This window comes from Spironucleus salmonicida, chromosome 1 (assembly GCF_000497125.1).
Source record: "Spironucleus salmonicida strain ATCC 50377 chromosome 1, whole genome shotgun sequence".
NCBI classification, from domain to species: Eukaryota; Fornicata; order Diplomonadida; family Hexamitidae; genus Spironucleus; species Spironucleus salmonicida.
The window spans coordinates 1301093-1319278 of NC_090596.1; the positions used below are offsets into that span (position 1 = coordinate 1301093).

The following is an 18186-nucleotide window of genomic DNA, read 5'->3' on the forward strand; positions in this document are numbered from 1 at the left end:
CAATATAAATTCTACGTAATTAATAAACATCGATTCGAATAGATAGGTATTAAAATTACATTATATATTATTATATATTAGTAACTATATTAACAAAATGCATTTATTATAAAAATACTAAAAACATAATGCATAGGACATCTTGCAATTAAAATTATTGCAATAATCATCTCTAATTGTAATAAATATTATAGATATAAATTCATATTGTAGTTTTACCACTCATAGTTTTGAGATCAATATTTAACGATATGTCAGTCGGCATAAATATTATAGCTAATTTAAGAAAAATATTGATACATTTATATAAATAAAAGGCATAAATTGCCGTGTATCTCCATAAATTTTCTAACTTTTGTAAATATTAGAATGGCCGATACTTTATATAAGCAATCCTAGTGAATTTACAACCGATCTATTAAATTTCCTTGACCCACCCTTGAAACTTATAAAAATATATGATATAACCAAACTACACACGGAAAAGATCATTATTCACTCGTTTCAACCCTGATCACACAATCATCTCCACGCACTCCCTACAGCTTTATGCGATCTAGCTAACCTCTGCGCATATATCATCACTTCCAGGGAAACCAACAATACCAAATCGGCCTCTTTAGATTTCTTCACCATCCCCGATTTACTCAAACACTGCATTTTTATCAAATTATACAACCAAAATTACGTTATCACAGCGTACTGCCATATCTTATCCTAACCAGAACTACCCATTTGGTCTTTCTTTAAATTCAATGCGTACTTTTTCAGCGCTTCCGCGAAAATTTTCCATAAATTCTCCCTTTTCGTCTACTTTTTCACGTAGAAATAACCCACTACCTCGAATAAATTATAATCGTTTCGCCTCCTATACTAATTGCTACAGAATGCGAAAATGGATACGGTTCCATTCTAATTCTAATATTGAGCTGTTTGTGAGCACTGTTGATAAAAGAACTGCCTATCTGGCAAAAGCCCGGAGATAATGAGCAGATGATAATTTAGATGCAACAATAAGTTATATTTTAGAATTTTAGTCGAAACTCAGTGAAAATGTCTCGAATTGTAGGAATGTCAGCGGCATGAATGACTTCTACTAAACTGCTGAGAAGAAGGATGTAATAAAAGTTGATGTTAGTTAAGGATAAGTTGATAATATAGGATTAATTATTATATGTGAGAGTAACTTCCCTGAAGATCTTTCATTAATAAATACTTCAGCGGCCATTATAATTATTTTTGGAGTGGCATAATTTAGATTATATTCTATATAAATAAACATATATCTATTTGAAATAATACGTTTATATGGTTAATATGTATTAATTTATAGAACAATTATGCAGTATCTCAGTTTTTTGAAATTATAGTCAATTTTAGTTAAAAAAAACCTACAGTAAAATAAAATTAGTTGTAATCAATAATTTATATTAGAAATTATCATTTTATAAATTAGTTGTCCTTTTAGTTTACTAAATTAAATAAAATACTAAAATAATCATATATTCTAAATATTCTCACAAAACTACTACTTTTCTAACATATATTATAAAGTTAGAATATACTTATGCTTAACTAAAAAAATTCAGTATGATATCACAATACACTAATAAAATAATATAAAAACTTAAAGAAAAAGCTCAAAACATACCCTCCTAACTTCTTAAATATTCGCCAACATCACCCTGCCTAATAACAATTTTGACACCGTACTCGCTTCTCATTGCATCAATCCCGCTTTTTGTGCTGACTCCAAAGCCAATACCAAACCCATCGGTATCACAGACTAAAACACCTGCTTGGTCTGGAATCTGATCAGTTATTTTACCAATTTGAGCTCTATTTACATCATTTCCATATAGGAATCCCATAGTAGCGTTTTTAGTGAGATGAACTCGGTGAGGAGCGAACTGCTCAAGAAGTGGCAGAGCAGGGATAGATAGATGGAATCTGCCATGATGCGTTAACTTACCTATAAAAACACCGGCACCACAAAGATTGTCTGCTGCTGCTGGGTGGCAATAATTTTCTAACGATTTTGGTAGATAATAAACACGGTTTTTGATTACACGGAAAACGAAATCTGCATCCTTACGATCTAATAATATTTTAGATGCTTCACCTATAAATTTTGCTAGCTTTTCAAACATAGCAGTCGCTTCGGTATCCTTGAGCTCACGCATTTTTAGGAGTGGATTGCGGAGGGAAAACGATCTATTATAATATATAAATATGAAAATACATTACATTACACATTTATATTTAAATTTTATCTATATATTATTTTTAAGTAGTCTTTCCTCATAAAAATGAATTACGGGCAAGGTAATAGTTAAAATTATTAATAATAAGGGTAGTATGGTAATAATTATGGAAACTATCATTAAAGTAATAATTATTAAAATTAAAATAACTAACATTAAAGCCATTCGCATCATAGTATGTAACATTAATAAATTGTTTAGATTATTTTTTATTAATAAAGCATTTAAGATATATAGGGTCAAATGATGAATTTTAAAATACCATAAATTAATGATATTTTTAGTAGAATGTAAATTAAATAGATCAACGACTCACTTCTTCTAATCTTTATATCATTTAATGATGCCTATCTATTTTATATAGAGTTTGTTAAACTAAATATTAACTGTTCAATAGCACTTAACAAATTATCAGAAATAACAAAAAGAGCAGATATCATAGCGTCAGATTAAGCTGCAGGTGAGCAGATATAGAAAATAAAGCAAGAAATTAATTCATTAAATCATAATTTATTAAAGTAATAATTAGCAGACAAAGTGGAACTTCAACATTTCATAGGCCAGCTAAAGAAGAGAATGTGATATTATTATATTATACATATTTATCACATTAAATCACAAGTTTTTTAGCTACTTTAATTGTTAAATAAATAGATCCACCCCAATTTCATTCTTGCCTTAAAAGCAGTCAAAGTTAACTGGGTAGCCACATTTTTAGCAAATGATTTGATATTCTTATTTATCTATTTTCCCATTAAAATTTAAGTCTGCTGCTAAAAATAACATAAGCTCCTGCTACACCTTAATATCTTTTTTACTGATTTCTGCAATAATGAATAGTCTGATAAATTCCTTTAAATCTAGCTCACCATCAAAGTCAGAATCAACAAGAAATATAATTTTCCTAAGAGTATTTTCATCGAAGGTAATTTTCATTGACTTGAACCCTTGTATCGCTTCAGTAAGTTAAATTTTTCCATCGTTTGAAGTATCAAATTTATTAAATACATCTGTTGCATACTAAATTTAAACAGAATTTATGAATGACAATTAGCTAGGTAAGTCCGGAGTTTCAATTGGTTTTGATTTTGATGTAGTATTCCCCATTTTACTGAATAGAATAGAATTTTATTTAAATTTAAATTAATACCTATTGTCTGAAACTAAACTGTAAATATTTAATAATTATAAATTTAGAAGATATTAATATAATAAAAAATAAAGCAAAATAAAATAAAACTAACTTAACAAAAGTATAATAAATAATAATTTACATATTTAATAATGAGACATTTATCTCTTAACAAAACTAATAATAATGTGTATCAATTTTGTTAAAACAATCAATTTACTAAGGTCTATCTCGAAAATTATTAAATTATTAATAACTTTAACTGCTAAGTATTAGAAATTTAATTACTAAATTGTTAGTTATAATCATTTAATCTTATTGACTTTAAGTATCTGAAATCTCTTATATTATAAGAGTGCTCTATAGAGGAACTTAATATATCATTTTAGAATAGTATGTTTTTTCAAGATAATTATAATATAGCTTTTCTTAAAGACCATAAGCTTTATTCTAAACATGCTATGCAGCCTGTAGTTTCAAATATTATTTCTTTTTAATAGAATTATGAGAGCCCTTATTAAATTTTTAGCAATTTCATTAAAACTCTAATCATTGGTTAGATTATTCTCCCTGATTTATCAATTGATATTATCGATGAATAACTACTAAAAGTAAAATAAGCATAGCTTAAGAAATAACAGATTTAAAATTTAGTGATAGATAATAATAGAGTAGATAATATAGTGATAGAAAATACTAGCTTAGACGAAATAGAAATACATTTATTATAAAATTATAAGCTAGATATTAAACTGAACAACAAACTTAAATCGTTATAGTTAAAGGGAATTCATAATATATCTTAGCTGTAATTTAATAATCTTTAAAATCTTGAATAACTTAATTTATGGTAAATGTAGTTCCTTGATATCGATAACATTATTGCTTAGAAAAATATCCAAATAAATATTACTGAATGTAACGTTATAATTAATAATAGTACTAATAATGATATAAATATTTATGATTCACGAATATTAAACTAGTATATCTTTAGTTAGAATAGTAAAATTAAAATATTTACTTCATAAATAGATACTGTGCTAATAAACGCATAAGTTAACGAATTTTCCACTGATAATATAATTAAGTATGTTACTATAGAATATAATTCACACCTAAATTATTTAGATTTGTCCAATATTAATAATATTGATCTTGTTAATACCTCGTTTTAATAATCCACACATATCGAAAATTACAATAGTACATTCTTTTTAAAAGGGTATTTTCCGGAATAAGTAATATTATCAACACATTCACAATAGTAGTATATCAGTTATTTGACTTTTAAAATAAATTTACGTAACGAGCAAATACTAAATTTATTATAATGATTATTATATAATATATTTAACATCTTTCATAAAAATAATGAATACACATTTTTTGGTATAAATTAGTACTTCCAACTCAATTAATACATTAGAATGCCGATATAATTCATATACACATCTTTGTTTTGATAAATCGTTTAGTTTGTCACCCATTAAGATTATCTTATAAAATTGTATTGTACATGATGTATCGATATTTTAATAATCTCAGTTAATTAGTATAGAGCTGGATACAATTTAATTTATTAGTTAACTTGATTTATCGATACTTAGAAATTGTTAATCAATAAGTTTCAAGTCTATTAATTAGTCAGTTATCTTACCTGTATACACTTTAATTAATATTGATATTTCGTATTGCTCTGTCACTAACATTTAGTAAATAATTAATTTAGATACATTAGAATCTATATCTCTAAGGAATATTGCTCAAGCTATGTAAATTACTATACTTCCTCCAAAGCTAAAAATATTATCATTGATAGATGTTAAAGTTAACTTGAATGCAGATTTACCATCAACTTTAGAGTCATTAACTTTATAATGGCTTAAAAATAAGGCTATACTTAGAAATGTAGAAAAATTAATTTATCTATGTGTAAATGGTACTAAATTTGAATACTATGGTGCTTTTTCTAGTTTGGTGCATTGTGAAGTTTAAGGTGTAGTTTTTGAAATTAATCTTTAGCATACTCCTAACCTTTAAGTTTTAAAAGTAGAAAATGCTAATATTTCAGTAGTTGGAGAGCGAGTTATTCTAACTAGGATCTATTAAGATCTTTAATAATATTAAATTAATATGAATACAGTTAAACTACGCCTATTAGGCCGGTAGGATTTTACTTTAAAACTCAAAGACTCTTCTTTCATAGAATGCTCTCAATATCATTAACTCCTTTATAATTAAGTTATTGATTCTAATAGATTAAGTTCACACTAGCGAAATAATATTATCTCTATTGTTTTATAAAATATAACAATTAATCATTTACACTTATCAGATTTTTAGAGTATTTAATCTCTGGATCTCTCAGCATGTGAATCTTAATAGGTAGATTTGCCTAATTCTATAATAACTTTAATAGTATAATAGTGTAATTTGGGATAAATTAGTTAGTCAAACATTGAGGATATTAATATCTCGTTCTCTGATGTTGACTTTTAAAGCCCCGTTACGGCAAAAACTATAAAACTACATTCTGCATGCAATAATAGCATTTTTAATGTTGATAATCTATAATTTTTATATATTACTGAATCTTAAGCTCAATTGAATACTGGTATATTTTCAGATACTATCGTAGATTTCCATTTGTAGACATCTAATAATTTTAGCCTCGATTTTTCTCGATCAGTTAATTTAAAAAATATATTTATGGATGGAGCAAAACTTGAATTACTTGATATTAATTTCTCTTCTCTTAAGGTTTTGTCTTTATAAAAATTATTATCAATCCCAAATCTCCCTGCTGTAAAGTTAGAATCACTATCCTTAGTTCACGTATAATCTTAAGGGTGTCTTCACATACTAAAGTCTGATCATATATGCCTCTAAGATTGTTAATTAGATGATCTTAAAATTGAAGAATGTAAAGATATATTTCTAATTCATCTTAATCTTAATTCCTTAGCTATTCCGTCTCTAATAAATAAATTTTCAGTGATATCTTGCAAAATTTAATCTCTAGAAGGGGTTGGCACAAAAATTTAAGATTGCTATTTAAAAAATTGTTCGATCACGTCCAACTAATTTTAATTTATCGTGAAACACGTAAGCACATAAAATACCGATGTTTCCACAATGATTTTCCACCAAACAACTAGCTTAATAGCACATGAAAGTACATTTTTGGATTTTAATTGTCTTCAAAATTTAACTAGTGTGAAGCTCTATAATATTAAGCATGATATAGATATGTCCTCTCTCACTATTTAGGAACTTTCGATTAATGCCTGCACGTTTTAAGTTATTTTACCATCAACAACGCAACTCGCTATATCGACAACGACCATTCCAAATATCCAAGATTTTACGGGATTGGAAACGCTAAAACAGCTCTCTATCAGCAACTCGCAGCTGAACTTCGGCAGTGCCCTTCCGCGCTCGCTGGTTCAGCTCGAACTGAACCAAATGGACCTGCCGGACCTCCAGCTAGCTAACTTGCAGAATCTGATGATTTTAACGCTCAATTCGGCCAATATACCGCTGAAAAACCTCAGCAGCTCGCTGGTCGAAATTTCCATCGCCCAGTCCGCCGTCGAGCAGGTTTTGCCGCTGGCGCACCTGGTGAACCTGCAGCGGCTCATCCTCACTGGCTCGAACGTCCGATTTGACGGCATTCCAGACGCCCAGAACCTGCTAATCCAGACGGACCAGCCGCAGGACTACGCGAGCGCGTTCGGAACGAACCTGTTCATCTACAGCAACATTGAGAAAATCGGCTTCGCCGGGGGCCGCATGCAGCCGCAGGCGCACGTCTGCAGGCATCCGGGCGGGATCGGGCGCCCGTGGCTCCTGCAGCATGGCCTGCGGCTGCAGAACCTGCGACGAAAGATTCGCGAGGCCGAAAATGAAATTCTCGGCGTCTACGCGCGAATTGCTAGTCTCCAGTGAGCGTATTTTCACTCAAATCGCTACCGCGTCGGTTGAGATCCGCAGGCCGCCAGGCTGCCTTTCGAGCCGCAGGCGGCCAGTTTTCGTTATCGCGAAGCAGCTTTGTAGCTGGTCCTGCTGGATTTCGAGCCGCACGCCGGCGATGCCGACGAGGGCGAATGGGGGCGCATCCTGCACCCGCAGCACGCCCAGAACGCTCAGACGGCCGTCGACGAGCAGCAGGAAGTGCCCCGGGAACGCGTCCGCGAAGCGCAGCTCCTCGAAGCTGAGGGGCTTCCGGGCTCCGTAGCGCAGGAACTCCAGAATTCGGCCCATGTTGTCCGCTGCTGGAGTGTAGAACGCGCTGTGGTGCGCGGTTTTCTGCCGATGGCGCCGCAGCGTCTCGTCCAGAATGTCGCGCAGCTGGCACGGCGATTTCGCGATTTGCGGCGTTAGCGGGCCGTCAAATTTTGTGAGCGCGTTGAGGTCCTCGCGCTGCTCGATTTTGAACTCCATTCTGGGCGAAAGCAGCGTTTCGAAAACTGCGTTCGGGATCGATTCCTGCGCGGCAAATACCGCCATTGGCGCCTTTACAGGCTACGAACTGTGCGGTGAGAAGTCGCTGTAGGTCAGGATCTGCTCGTTCTAGAAAGCTGTCTGCTTGGCCTGTGGGTCCGGAGAGGTGGAGTCCAGCTTGGATGTGAGCTCTTCGATCTTGTTGTAGAGCTGCGTAATTTGCGTGTCTTTTAGGCTAAGGAGCGCGCCGAGCTGCGCGACTTCCTGGCTCAACTTGAGGTTTTCGAAGCGTAGGCCTTCCATTTTAATTATAGGAATGTTATTATATAAGTTCACTGAACCCAACAATTGTAGTCTTTGATTTGGTTTGACTTTAGCTCGGCGATTTCTGCTATCTTGAAGCTCGCCTGAATGAAGTTGTCTTTAAGAGGCTCAAACTACCGTTTAAGTTCTCTTGAGATTTCAACTGAATACTTAAGATGTAAATTTTTTTCCTTAAAATAACGCTTTCTGGCGGTGTTACAAAATATCTAAAATGCGAGCTTTTCATTTTCAAGAGGCTTCTATACAATTTCTACTTTCTTAACGTGCGTCTCCTTCCAATTTAATATCAACTGATTTTGTGTTTTTTATCGGTCTTACTTCTCTTCATCTGATAATTAACTCCAAAGCTAGCCAATTAGCTTAGCTTATTGTGGTATTGAGCCTGTTATTTTTTGCGTTTTTCTCATCTCTGAAGCAAATGCGAAGTATGCTGTGGGTGGTCGTTTTTCTTCCATTTTAATATTATTAAATATTATAATATATAATTCACTACTCTCCTTTCAATTAGGAAAAAATCCTCTTCCAAGATGAAAATTAACTCTAGCTCGGTGCTGACCGAATAGTTCCCCATAGTGTAGTAACTGCTCTATCATGAATAGACTATAGTCTCTCATAATCAAATATAAATTTTTACGCATCTTTTCCGGCAAATTTTTGATGCTTTGACTTATTAAGCCTCTACATCATTTCGCTGCTTACTAAACTTAATTACTCAAATGTAGTATTTTCTTACATAAGTGTTGCCTTTAAATGGACAATTTCACTTTTAAGTTGTTCTACTTTCATATTTTTAACCTCACAACCAGAACTGATAGATCGTTACTTTTCAGCGAACTCTTCGAAAGTAGTTCCTGCTTAAAGCTACCCAGCAAATTTAACTACTTCGGCATTTTATCGCATACCAGTATTATGATAGATTTTTGTCTATAAGTGAGTGCATGTTTTATGAACAGATGCAATATACTTAGTATAATGTTCATTAAGTTATAGATTCTACGTTTTACCCGATATTTTTTGTTTCTTAAGTTTATCGATTTTAAGCTCATTTAGACGAAACTATGACAGGTGAGCTATTTCTTCCAAAAGTAATGTGTTATCCATCTGTTAGAATGATTTATAGATTTATACAAATTCAAAAAGTGTATATTCTTCACCATTATAAAGTACTGTTCTTTGCGGTCTTCTGAAAGAATGCATTTAGTAATTTAGTCCTATTATAATATTATATATTAAGTGTGTTTATAAAAAATAAATATTATACTTTAGTTAGTATCAAACTATATTTCTTTAGATACAGTGATTAAATTATACTCACCAGTTTATTTAGTTCAAATTTTATCTTAGATATTTGACCTTTTTACGATTATTCTCACACTCTTGGTCTAAATAAGAAATCATAGAAGTTAATTAGGATAGATCCTTTTTTTGATCTTCTAATAAATAAATAAGCTGCATAAATTCATTTTTTTATTTTTTAAGCCTAAAATTGTCATTAATTAATGAAACATCTATTACACTATCTTTGAAGTGATCTTCATTAATAAAGAAACTTTCTCTTTCTATACTTTTATCCATAACTGTTTATAAGTCCCTTAACTGAATTAAAGGCTTCAAAATTAACTCCTCTTATATTGACTATGCTTCACTTTCATCTATTACATTTAAACTATTACAATTTGGAGTTATATTATTATTTGTTGTTGGATGTTGAACCATAAAATCTGCTTGATGCAAAATCTTATATGGTTAAGATTTAATATTATTTATTAAAGGCAACATGCTTACAGCTCCACCATAATAAATTCTACGATCAAACGTTTTTAGACTTTTCATTTAATGTGATTCTACAATATTATTTTTATGACTCTTATGTTAATATGATTTATACTAATTATATTTTTAAAATTACAGTTTGTTTTATATATGATCCTTCCGTTTCATAATACATATTCACTTAAAAATAAACAAGTTGCTTATTTGCTTATTTTAACTACAGAATTTTTCTAATTATAAGTTTACAAAATTTTCTTATAAAATAATATTATTTTTAATATATTTAATAAAAATTTAGTTAAAAAGCACATTATATTTTCAATAACTTTATTTCGCAGTAAATATTGTATCAAAATAGTATTTCTTTATATTGTTCCTCTGGCTCGTCATAATCCTCAGACGAACAATAATATATTTATTTTAATCTCTGTTTGCGCAATTACTTTTCTTTTTTCTTTTTTTGAATCTCTGATGATTTCAACATATTGTAGAAATCGTCAAATTTAACCGTTTCCGGATTCGATAATCTTGTATTCTTTAATTAAGATATAGATGCATCTTACTTGTGTTTAACAGTTATTTTTTCTTATACTTATTTTGTAATAGATATAAAATCTGGTGAATAAAGTGGCTATTTTCTTAATAAATTTTGTCGATAGATTGGAGAAGATTATCCGTGTAATAAATTCATAAATTTAAGTTTGTTTTCCATGCAGTGCTAGTGGGAAGGTTTTAGTTCTGGTAGTTACATTTTTGCAAACAATATCTAAATCTTATATTATATATATTATATTCAATTAAATGATACCTGATCCATTTTCTTTCATATAGTCTGAAATCTCTATATTAGATCCTGCACAGCCATTTTACACATAGGCTGAATTAGATTTACTGTTTAAAACGCCGAAAACCAATAATACTAATTTATTTCTAGATTCACCTGCACAGTCGCCTTTATCTACGTCAGAATCAGACAAAGAGATAAATAATGTTGATATAAAATAATACAATTAAAAACTATATGATTAAATGATATGCTTAACTTACGAACTTATAGAGGATGCTAGCTATAAAGCAGAGTATGATAAGCGAATGGGAACTATAGATTAAATTGACAGGTAGGTTAATAAACCATATAGTTGTCGGCGCCATCATTTTGTAACTATGACTGATGCATAATAATTTAAGATCAATAACCTAAACAATGTATAAAAAGAGTCACTATTATGTCAGCACTCAAATGAAAAGGCCAAAGTACTTAAGTCACTTTAGAATCCTATTTTTAGTAAAAAACATCTGATAGAAAACTCAGCAAAAATTAGTGTCTCGATTATCTAAAGTTCTGTTCATAAATCAAAAGTAGTTACACAACACTAAGATATTATAGTGACCTCGCTTGTTGATGATTTTTATATTGATACTGGGTATAATCGTATGTAGCATTTGAACGAATAAATTACATAGTAAATTAAAAGAAATGATTTGATACTAAACAAATCATAAAAAAAATGAATGATTATTATATTATTTATATTGGTTTATGATTTATATGTGGAAGAAATAACTATTAAGCAGACTTAACTCTATAGAGAGATACACTTTCAGAAAACAAACAGAACACATCGACTCTCTTAAAGATTATATCTAAATGCTTAATCAGAGCACCGATGGTATTCATAAGGACGACCAGCAGCAGTTCCTGAATTTGGTGGAAAAGTTGTTTGAGAACGACATCGAGTCATTCAATTACTAGTTTATTCCGATAGATTAGTCGCACCACCAGTTTGTGTGCGATAAGTGCACGAATTTCTTGCAGAAGCACATCCTCATTATGCCTTGCAGCCACACCGTATGCCAGCGGTGTGTTCTGGCGCACCAATGGGACCAGATCACCTGCCCTGTCTGCGATGCAATAATACTGGATATGTAGTTCAACGAGCAGCTGTGCCGCCAGCAGCTCCAGACGCCCGTATACTGCTGCAATCTGGTGGCCAAGGAGGCGGAGGTCGCGTAGTACGGGAAGCAGGAGTACGATCTCGGCGCGAGGCATGCGGCGTTAGTTCCGGTTTTGAGCGATTTCAACGCGAATCTGTGCAAGGTTGAATAGGTCAACTACCTGCGGCAGGAGCGCAGATTCGAGATTCTCCGCGACGGGGCGCAGGACCTGAGGCACTACCAGCTGCAGCTGTTTGAGTATTTTCCCGAGCAGGAGCGCAAGTTCCTGTTCAGCTGCGGCTGGGCCGGGCCCTATGCGGACCTCGCCGGGCACATCGCGAATGACTGCAGCCATACGCTGGTGGAGTGCGGGTACTGCGCGTTTCCAGTTGCGCGGCAGGTCCTGGAGTATCACAGGAAAGTTTGCTGCCTTTAGAACCAGCGATGCCTCCTTTGCTACAGACCGGTGCAGCTAGCGAAAATGTGCCACCATCAGGTTGGATGCTTGCAGACGTTACTGTCATATGATACGGCGAAGCTGGTGATACCCGTGGAATACAGCTACGACCTCGAACTCGAGTCGCTGGTGACCCGGATACAGCAGGGAATTAGCAACCTCCAGAACCTGGTACTGAGGCTGGACACGAACAGCCAGGGCGAGGTAATCCAGTATTAAAATTCTGAGAAGGTTAGGGTTAAATTAAATATCCAAAACAAGCCATTTTTCCATTACATCTACGAAAAACATGTGCTATTGTTTCCCCTTATATCATAACTTATCATTATATCCTTACTCGATCTGTGTCTTTATTACATCCCACTTTATACATAGTATATTGCTTTACCTGTTTTAATTGTTTAAGTATTAAATCTTTTTTGCTTGTTTTGGTACACAATTCAATTTATTATTACAAATAGATTTAGATCAAGTATTGCTCTATATATGTTAAATGTTTACTACGTATCCATACTAAATTTTGCTGGATTGTATGTGTCAGCGTATTTAATATCTCCATTGGCGTTTGCTGGAAAGTAACCTAATTCTATGATAAATACATTTTTTGATTTTCTGTATTTTAGTTCTGCTGTTGGATCTAGTATAGGATTTGGCGATATTTCTCCATTAACTCTTCCAATAAGATATGTTATATTAATTGAAATTTTATTTACTTAACTAGTATAGAAAATTGTTTTCAGAGGATTTTCATTTTTCTTCAAGCTTAAAAAAATTGAAGAATAACACAAAAAATATAGGGATGATATTCGTAGTCTAAAATGATAAATATAATAATCTATGCGATTTTGATTATTTTTGCTTAATTTAGTAAAAATTAAAGCAGAAAAAACTAAGGTCTTAAAATGATGAAAATCACTCAATAATCAGAAAAATCAGAAAATTTAATTAAAATATCTTAAATTTTACTAAATTCATCGCGTACAGAAGGCTACACTTCTAAAATACAGCTAACCATTACTCCAATACTTTTACATTTACTATAATTTTTAATTCCGAATTCCTTCATAAATAAATCTTGAATAGCTTTAATTTATTAATCCTTCAATCTAAAATCTGTTAACATAATTAAATTATGGACAATTTCATAACTATCCTGCAATCTATCAAACAAATATTCTTAATCTATCTAGCCCAGTATATATGCGCCTTATGAGCAACATGAAATAGTTGTTAAAATTTGTAAAATACCTCTTGACAACTAAGTTATCTAACCGCATTTTAAACCCTCTACCAAACTCTGAATAACTTGTATATTTGTAAAATTATTCAGACAATCCTTATCAATGGCTTAACATACCAGAATTTTCCCAATTACTAGAGCCGCATTATCATCCCGTTTATCTAAATCATTTGAAAAATAGGTCTGTTCTAAGAGTCTCACTAGTAACTAAATATCCAAAATACTGTTAGTTTTCAGTGAATGTTCAAACATCGAGTCTAGAATAAAACTTTAACATTTTCCAGGAAGTTTCACAAACTCTAATGCTTTTTCATAGCAATTTTCAAAATAAAATGACAAAGCAGTTACGGCGAATAGGATTGGCTGGTTGAAAGGATGCAATAACTTATCTATGCGAGAAGTTAACAACTGTGATACATTTTCAAATATCTCACCCTACAAAGCTAGATTATGTATTATCATATAATGCAACGAAATAAAGGCCTCGAAGTGAGTAAATGTGTTTAACTGTTCTCGGAAAACATTAATTTCAAGTCTTTAAATAATATATTCATATTCAGTTGAAAATATCATGAAAATATTTGAGTTTTGCAGCAAAGTGAGTTAATTTAAAAAGCTTATGACCTCCATTCTTATATTTACAGCGTCGACAAGCAGGAGCATAAAAAGAGATTTGAGAAAAACGGGATCTTCTTGTAGAAACTGCATTCCCCCCGGCGTAAGAAGCCCCTTTAGCAGTCTAATACCCGTAAGCTTAATGTCATTTGTCTCGCCTTGCATAATCTGGCTTCGCAAATAATCATATTTGTTTTAGTCCATTATCAGCCCAAAAATATTTTGTGCCAGATTTAATATTAAAATAGCAAACGTGAAACTGACAAAAATTCATTAAACGCCCATTTCGCGTTCCTCACTTCATGTGCAGCATGACCGCGTGGCAGTCCTGCAGAAACTGCCCTATTTCGACCCCGCGGCCGGCGTTCTTCAGCTTTTCGAAGGCGTAGCACTCGGGAACGCCGATAATGCTCATTTTCTATTTCTGGGCGTCTGGGAGCGCCTCGAACCGGTCCATGCGCTGCTCCTCGTCCTCGCCACGCACACTGAAACGCTCACCCTTCCCGGCCTCGAGGACGAGCGCGCAGGCGCCGGCGACGAGGAAGTCCATTCCAAAGTAGAGGAAGCAGTCGAAGAAGCGCTCCCAGGGCTCGAATTCGAGGCAGTTGTGCAGGCAGGAGACGAGCCACGGCATGAGGAAGTTGGCGTAGTCGAACGCCTCCGCGAGCTCGAGGTCCAGCTGCTGCAGCAGCTCCAGGGTCTGGAACTGGTACAACTTCGACTCCGCTGGATGAGTAAAAACCGAGTATTTGAACGCGAATTTTGGCCCTAGAGAATATGCTAATCGCCCGGTGGAAAGGACTAAATACGCTAATGGTTTTATTAGCGGCTGCGAGTACGAATTTGACGATTTCAGCGCCACGTCGAATAGCAGGAAGAGGCCGGATTTCGTGTTTAGGAAATGGGTGTGTGGGAATGCCCGGTTGATGTCTTTGAGTATTTACTCAGCATTTTCCACTTTAATGGTTATATCAGGTGCTGAGACATCTTTTAGGACTTTTACGTAAAAAAGCTGCTTGTGGGAGTACGGTATGCCCGTTAGAACGTAGTTTTTCGTTCGTTCGCTGGTAAAGTTGTGCTAGAAATCGCGTGAATTCACGTATTCGTTGAACTCGAGTTCGTAGGCAAGGGAGAGATTTGGCGGTTTACTTGGCTTATTTAGCATGCCTGTGTTACTCAGCGGCTAATTTGGGTCTTAGAGAGAGTAATTTTGGTAATACTCTTCAAATAGTTTGTCCATTTGATGGAATACAATATATGTTATTTTAATGTATAATAATTATATAATATAAAATCACTCTCAGCTATCTTCGGCGTATAGGTTTAGAACTGGCTCTTCCTGCTCGAAGCGCGAGTCAGTGTTAATAATATCGAAAACTTTGGAGCTGTCTATTTACTCTCTAAGAAATATGAATTTCTCATATATTTATTTTATTAACAATTATATTTAGAAAGAACTCTAAAACGAACCTCTTTAATAAAGTCTAATGAAATTTGATACCAGATTGATAATGTTATCAGAAGATGGTTCCCAATTCGTATATAGTAAAATATTTATTAATATGCATATTTAGTCTTGGTTTTTGGCATTAAAAATATACTTCCTAATACAATTGTTAATAAAGTTAGGCTGCTACCAAATAATAATTGCACCATTTTAATGACAACTAATAGTATTAAGTATAAATAAAAATGAATTTTTAATATATTGTAACTATGAATCTTTAAGAAGGTTTATCATCTATTGTATAATATCAATATTGATAAATTCATAAGTTCTACTGATGCTAGAGCTAATTAAAAGTAATATTTAGCAGCAAAGAGTTAAAATACGTTCATTATCTTATGTTAATATGATATTAATATTTTATGCAATAATTTCTAATAACTATTCAACTTTAATTAAACTGTGTTTTCTTCTAGCTTTTTCATATAACACATCTAAAATTACTAGTTAGTTTGTTACTGTTTTCGTAACTATTGATACAACAGCCTGTTCCATTTCTGTGTTCCAGGCTGCATATGCTGCAGCTGCAATTAAAAGTTTCTCCCACTAAGGATGGGTGACTTAATAAACCTTAGGCATGATAAATTATATGCCATCCAACAAATATGCTCCCCTAATCACTATATTGTGAATTACTAAGTAATAAAGTCTCAAAAACTCATCAAACTATTTAAACTATTAGATTTTTAGTCTAAATTGAGGAGATTCTACTGCTTATATAACAAGAATAAAATATTCATCAAATATACCCCCCAAATTTAGATTTAATAATGTTAGCTTTGAAAGAAAAAATATGGTTTCCAATCTTATTTCCGGTTATTCCTCCACACAAAGTCTAATCAATGATGGTAAGAAATGAGGATATTAACTAATTATTTCATAACCTTCAGATGACAAATAGTGATGTAATTTCTAGATTCCACTTATCTTCACTTCGTCTGTTTGTCCTTTTAAAATCAAATGCTGAATCTCCTCGAATTAATCTTTTTCTCGTGACAATATAGACTAGTTCATTTTGGTAAACTTGTCTATAATTATATTTATAACAATATGTAAAATTATTCAATCACTCCATCCAAAATTAGAAGCATATACTCCATCATCTTAAAAATCTAATTTTAAAAAGTTGCAGTTGTAAATAGTACTTTTAGATAAACCTGCAATTAAAGCACCACCACATAGGTTAGAGTTGATAATCTTATCTCCCCCATATATATAAACATTAACATCATCTAAATTAAAATTAATCAAACTATTTGTCGAGACTGGTGATGGTTATTATGGAATAATAGAATTTGATAACAACATCATCGCTGTATAAACTTGAGCTCTTTTTGTATCACCAGATGCATACAATTCAGGTAAATTAGATGATAAAATTGGAGTATCAAAAAATTAGGATAGCTATGACGACTACGGTGACTAAAAACCAGGCAAAGGCTCCTCTGATTTTATTTGTGATTCCTATGTTTATATAGGAGATTTTACTTTAATTTTTAGCTTTGAAGAAACTTAGGATTATATTTCCGATTAAAGCTACGATTATACTTATGATTAAGATTGCATTGATGTATTTGTTAACTAATCAGCATTCATAGTATATTTCGTTTAGTTCCAAGGATAATCTATATACAAAAACGTTATTCCACAAATTTAAATTTTAAATGGATTTTGCCCAACTTAAACGTATTACTGACTTGTTATTAGCTAAAATTATTTAGGTAATTCTGGATTTACTAGTAGATTATTATCGTTTAATCCAGGTAATAAAATTAACTCTGTCTTATATTGAAAAGCTAGCTACTTTACTTTTTTAACAAATATTTCTAATTATTTTTTGATATAGATATCCTCCGTAAAATTTACTATTACTATAAAATAATTAAATTCTCCTTTTCTAATAATTTATTCTATAGTCTATAAAATTTCTTAAGTTATTCCGTGTATCTACGAAAATCCAACTGTAAAATTAGTTTAAATTTCTAATTAACTCTGCTCAAATGGCGGTTAAAATATTTTCTCAACCGACAAATATAAATTGTTATTATTATCAATTAATTATCCAATAGCTCCTATAACAGCTCCTGGGTATAGTAAATATTAGCTTTGCTGTGCTGATTTCTGCAGTAACAACAAGGCGGCATTGCCTAAATGAATTTTATTGTCCTCATCTGTAATAATTTGATGAGCTACTAATGACTAATCAACCAATTAAATATATAGATATTTCACTTCTAGTGAACAATAAGATTAAATTTTTGAAATCATCTTTTAAAAATATTAGAACAAAAGTTCTTACTGCGTTTGTTAATATACTGATTAAGTTGCTCCATCATGCATTTTAAGATGACAAAATTCAAGTGGTTTCTATTCATTTATTCTAGATACATGAGGAACTTGAAATTATAACTTTGATAACTCTATGATATCTTTATTTATAACAACTTCCTAAGTAGAATCGGCAGAATCAGATAGTAGTGCGAGGTCTGCCAT

At 32.3% G+C, this 18186-nt stretch overlaps 15 protein-coding genes across 15 annotated transcripts; 3 read left to right on the top strand and 12 right to left on the bottom strand. All coding sequences in view use genetic code 6, as the record gives it.

The window, feature by feature from the left end:
- Positions 1-514: 514 nt before the first annotated feature.
- SS50377_20883 (uncharacterized protein) lies at positions 515-1228 on the bottom strand (the record flags this gene model as incomplete). The annotated part of the gene is made up of 1 exon (XM_067904820.1): positions 515-1228. The coding sequence occupies one exon, from the start codon at positions 1226-1228 to the stop codon at positions 515-517; it is 714 nt and encodes a 237-aa protein (XP_067768302.1).
- A 412-nt stretch (positions 1229-1640) lies between these two features.
- SS50377_20884 (Ribosome subunit biogenesis protein NIP7) lies at positions 1641-2183 on the bottom strand (the record flags this gene model as incomplete). The annotated part of the gene is made up of 1 exon (XM_067904821.1): positions 1641-2183. One exon carries the CDS (start codon positions 2181-2183, stop codon positions 1641-1643), a length of 543 nt encoding a protein of 180 aa, XP_067768303.1.
- A 696-nt stretch (positions 2184-2879) lies between these two features.
- SS50377_20885 (uncharacterized protein) lies at positions 2880-3371 on the bottom strand (the record flags this gene model as incomplete). Its single annotated transcript, XM_067904822.1, has 1 exon — positions 2880-3371. One exon carries the CDS (start codon positions 3369-3371, stop codon positions 2880-2882), a length of 492 nt encoding a protein of 163 aa, XP_067768304.1.
- A 1399-nt stretch (positions 3372-4770) lies between these two features.
- SS50377_20886 (uncharacterized protein) lies at positions 4771-7347 on the top strand (the record flags this gene model as incomplete). Its single annotated transcript, XM_067904823.1, has 1 exon — positions 4771-7347. One exon carries the CDS (start codon positions 4771-4773, stop codon positions 7345-7347), a length of 2577 nt encoding a protein of 858 aa, XP_067768305.1.
- Positions 7348-7359: 12 nt separating this feature from the next.
- Positions 7360-8145, bottom strand: SS50377_20887 (uncharacterized protein; the record flags this gene model as incomplete). The annotated part of the gene is made up of 1 exon (XM_067904824.1): positions 7360-8145. The coding sequence occupies one exon, from the start codon at positions 8143-8145 to the stop codon at positions 7360-7362; it is 786 nt and encodes a 261-aa protein (XP_067768306.1).
- A 29-nt stretch (positions 8146-8174) lies between these two features.
- On the bottom strand, positions 8175-8621 carry SS50377_20888 (HMG (High mobility group) box domain-containing protein; the record flags this gene model as incomplete). Its single annotated transcript, XM_067904825.1, has 1 exon — positions 8175-8621. One exon carries the CDS (start codon positions 8619-8621, stop codon positions 8175-8177), a length of 447 nt encoding a protein of 148 aa, XP_067768307.1.
- Positions 8622-8652: 31 nt separating this feature from the next.
- On the bottom strand, positions 8653-9363 carry SS50377_20889 (uncharacterized protein; the record flags this gene model as incomplete). The annotated part of the gene is made up of 1 exon (XM_067904826.1): positions 8653-9363. The coding sequence occupies one exon, from the start codon at positions 9361-9363 to the stop codon at positions 8653-8655; it is 711 nt and encodes a 236-aa protein (XP_067768308.1).
- Positions 9364-9477: 114 nt separating this feature from the next.
- On the bottom strand, positions 9478-9999 carry SS50377_20890 (uncharacterized protein; the record flags this gene model as incomplete). Its single annotated transcript, XM_067904827.1, has 1 exon — positions 9478-9999. One exon carries the CDS (start codon positions 9997-9999, stop codon positions 9478-9480), a length of 522 nt encoding a protein of 173 aa, XP_067768309.1.
- A 289-nt stretch (positions 10000-10288) lies between these two features.
- Positions 10289-10651, bottom strand: SS50377_20891 (uncharacterized protein; the record flags this gene model as incomplete). The annotated part of the gene is made up of 1 exon (XM_067904828.1): positions 10289-10651. One exon carries the CDS (start codon positions 10649-10651, stop codon positions 10289-10291), a length of 363 nt encoding a protein of 120 aa, XP_067768310.1.
- An 89-nt stretch (positions 10652-10740) lies between these two features.
- On the top strand, positions 10741-11451 carry SS50377_20892 (uncharacterized protein; the record flags this gene model as incomplete). The annotated part of the gene is made up of 1 exon (XM_067904829.1): positions 10741-11451. The coding sequence occupies one exon, from the start codon at positions 10741-10743 to the stop codon at positions 11449-11451; it is 711 nt and encodes a 236-aa protein (XP_067768311.1).
- A 37-nt stretch (positions 11452-11488) lies between these two features.
- On the top strand, positions 11489-13153 carry SS50377_20893 (Transmembrane domain-containing protein; the record flags this gene model as incomplete). The annotated part of the gene is made up of 1 exon (XM_067904830.1): positions 11489-13153. The coding sequence occupies one exon, from the start codon at positions 11489-11491 to the stop codon at positions 13151-13153; it is 1665 nt and encodes a 554-aa protein (XP_067768312.1).
- Positions 13154-13247: 94 nt separating this feature from the next.
- On the bottom strand, positions 13248-14390 carry SS50377_20894 (uncharacterized protein; the record flags this gene model as incomplete). Its single annotated transcript, XM_067904831.1, has 1 exon — positions 13248-14390. The coding sequence occupies one exon, from the start codon at positions 14388-14390 to the stop codon at positions 13248-13250; it is 1143 nt and encodes a 380-aa protein (XP_067768313.1).
- Positions 14391-14481: 91 nt separating this feature from the next.
- SS50377_20895 (TBC domain-containing protein) lies at positions 14482-15426 on the bottom strand (the record flags this gene model as incomplete). The annotated part of the gene is made up of 1 exon (XM_067904832.1): positions 14482-15426. One exon carries the CDS (start codon positions 15424-15426, stop codon positions 14482-14484), a length of 945 nt encoding a protein of 314 aa, XP_067768314.1.
- A 60-nt stretch (positions 15427-15486) lies between these two features.
- On the bottom strand, positions 15487-16707 carry SS50377_20896 (uncharacterized protein; the record flags this gene model as incomplete). The annotated part of the gene is made up of 1 exon (XM_067904833.1): positions 15487-16707. The coding sequence occupies one exon, from the start codon at positions 16705-16707 to the stop codon at positions 15487-15489; it is 1221 nt and encodes a 406-aa protein (XP_067768315.1).
- Positions 16708-16755: 48 nt separating this feature from the next.
- On the bottom strand, positions 16756-18186 carry SS50377_20897 (uncharacterized protein; the record flags this gene model as incomplete). The annotated part of the gene is made up of 1 exon (XM_067904834.1): positions 16756-18186. One exon carries the CDS (start codon positions 18184-18186, stop codon positions 16756-16758), a length of 1431 nt encoding a protein of 476 aa, XP_067768316.1.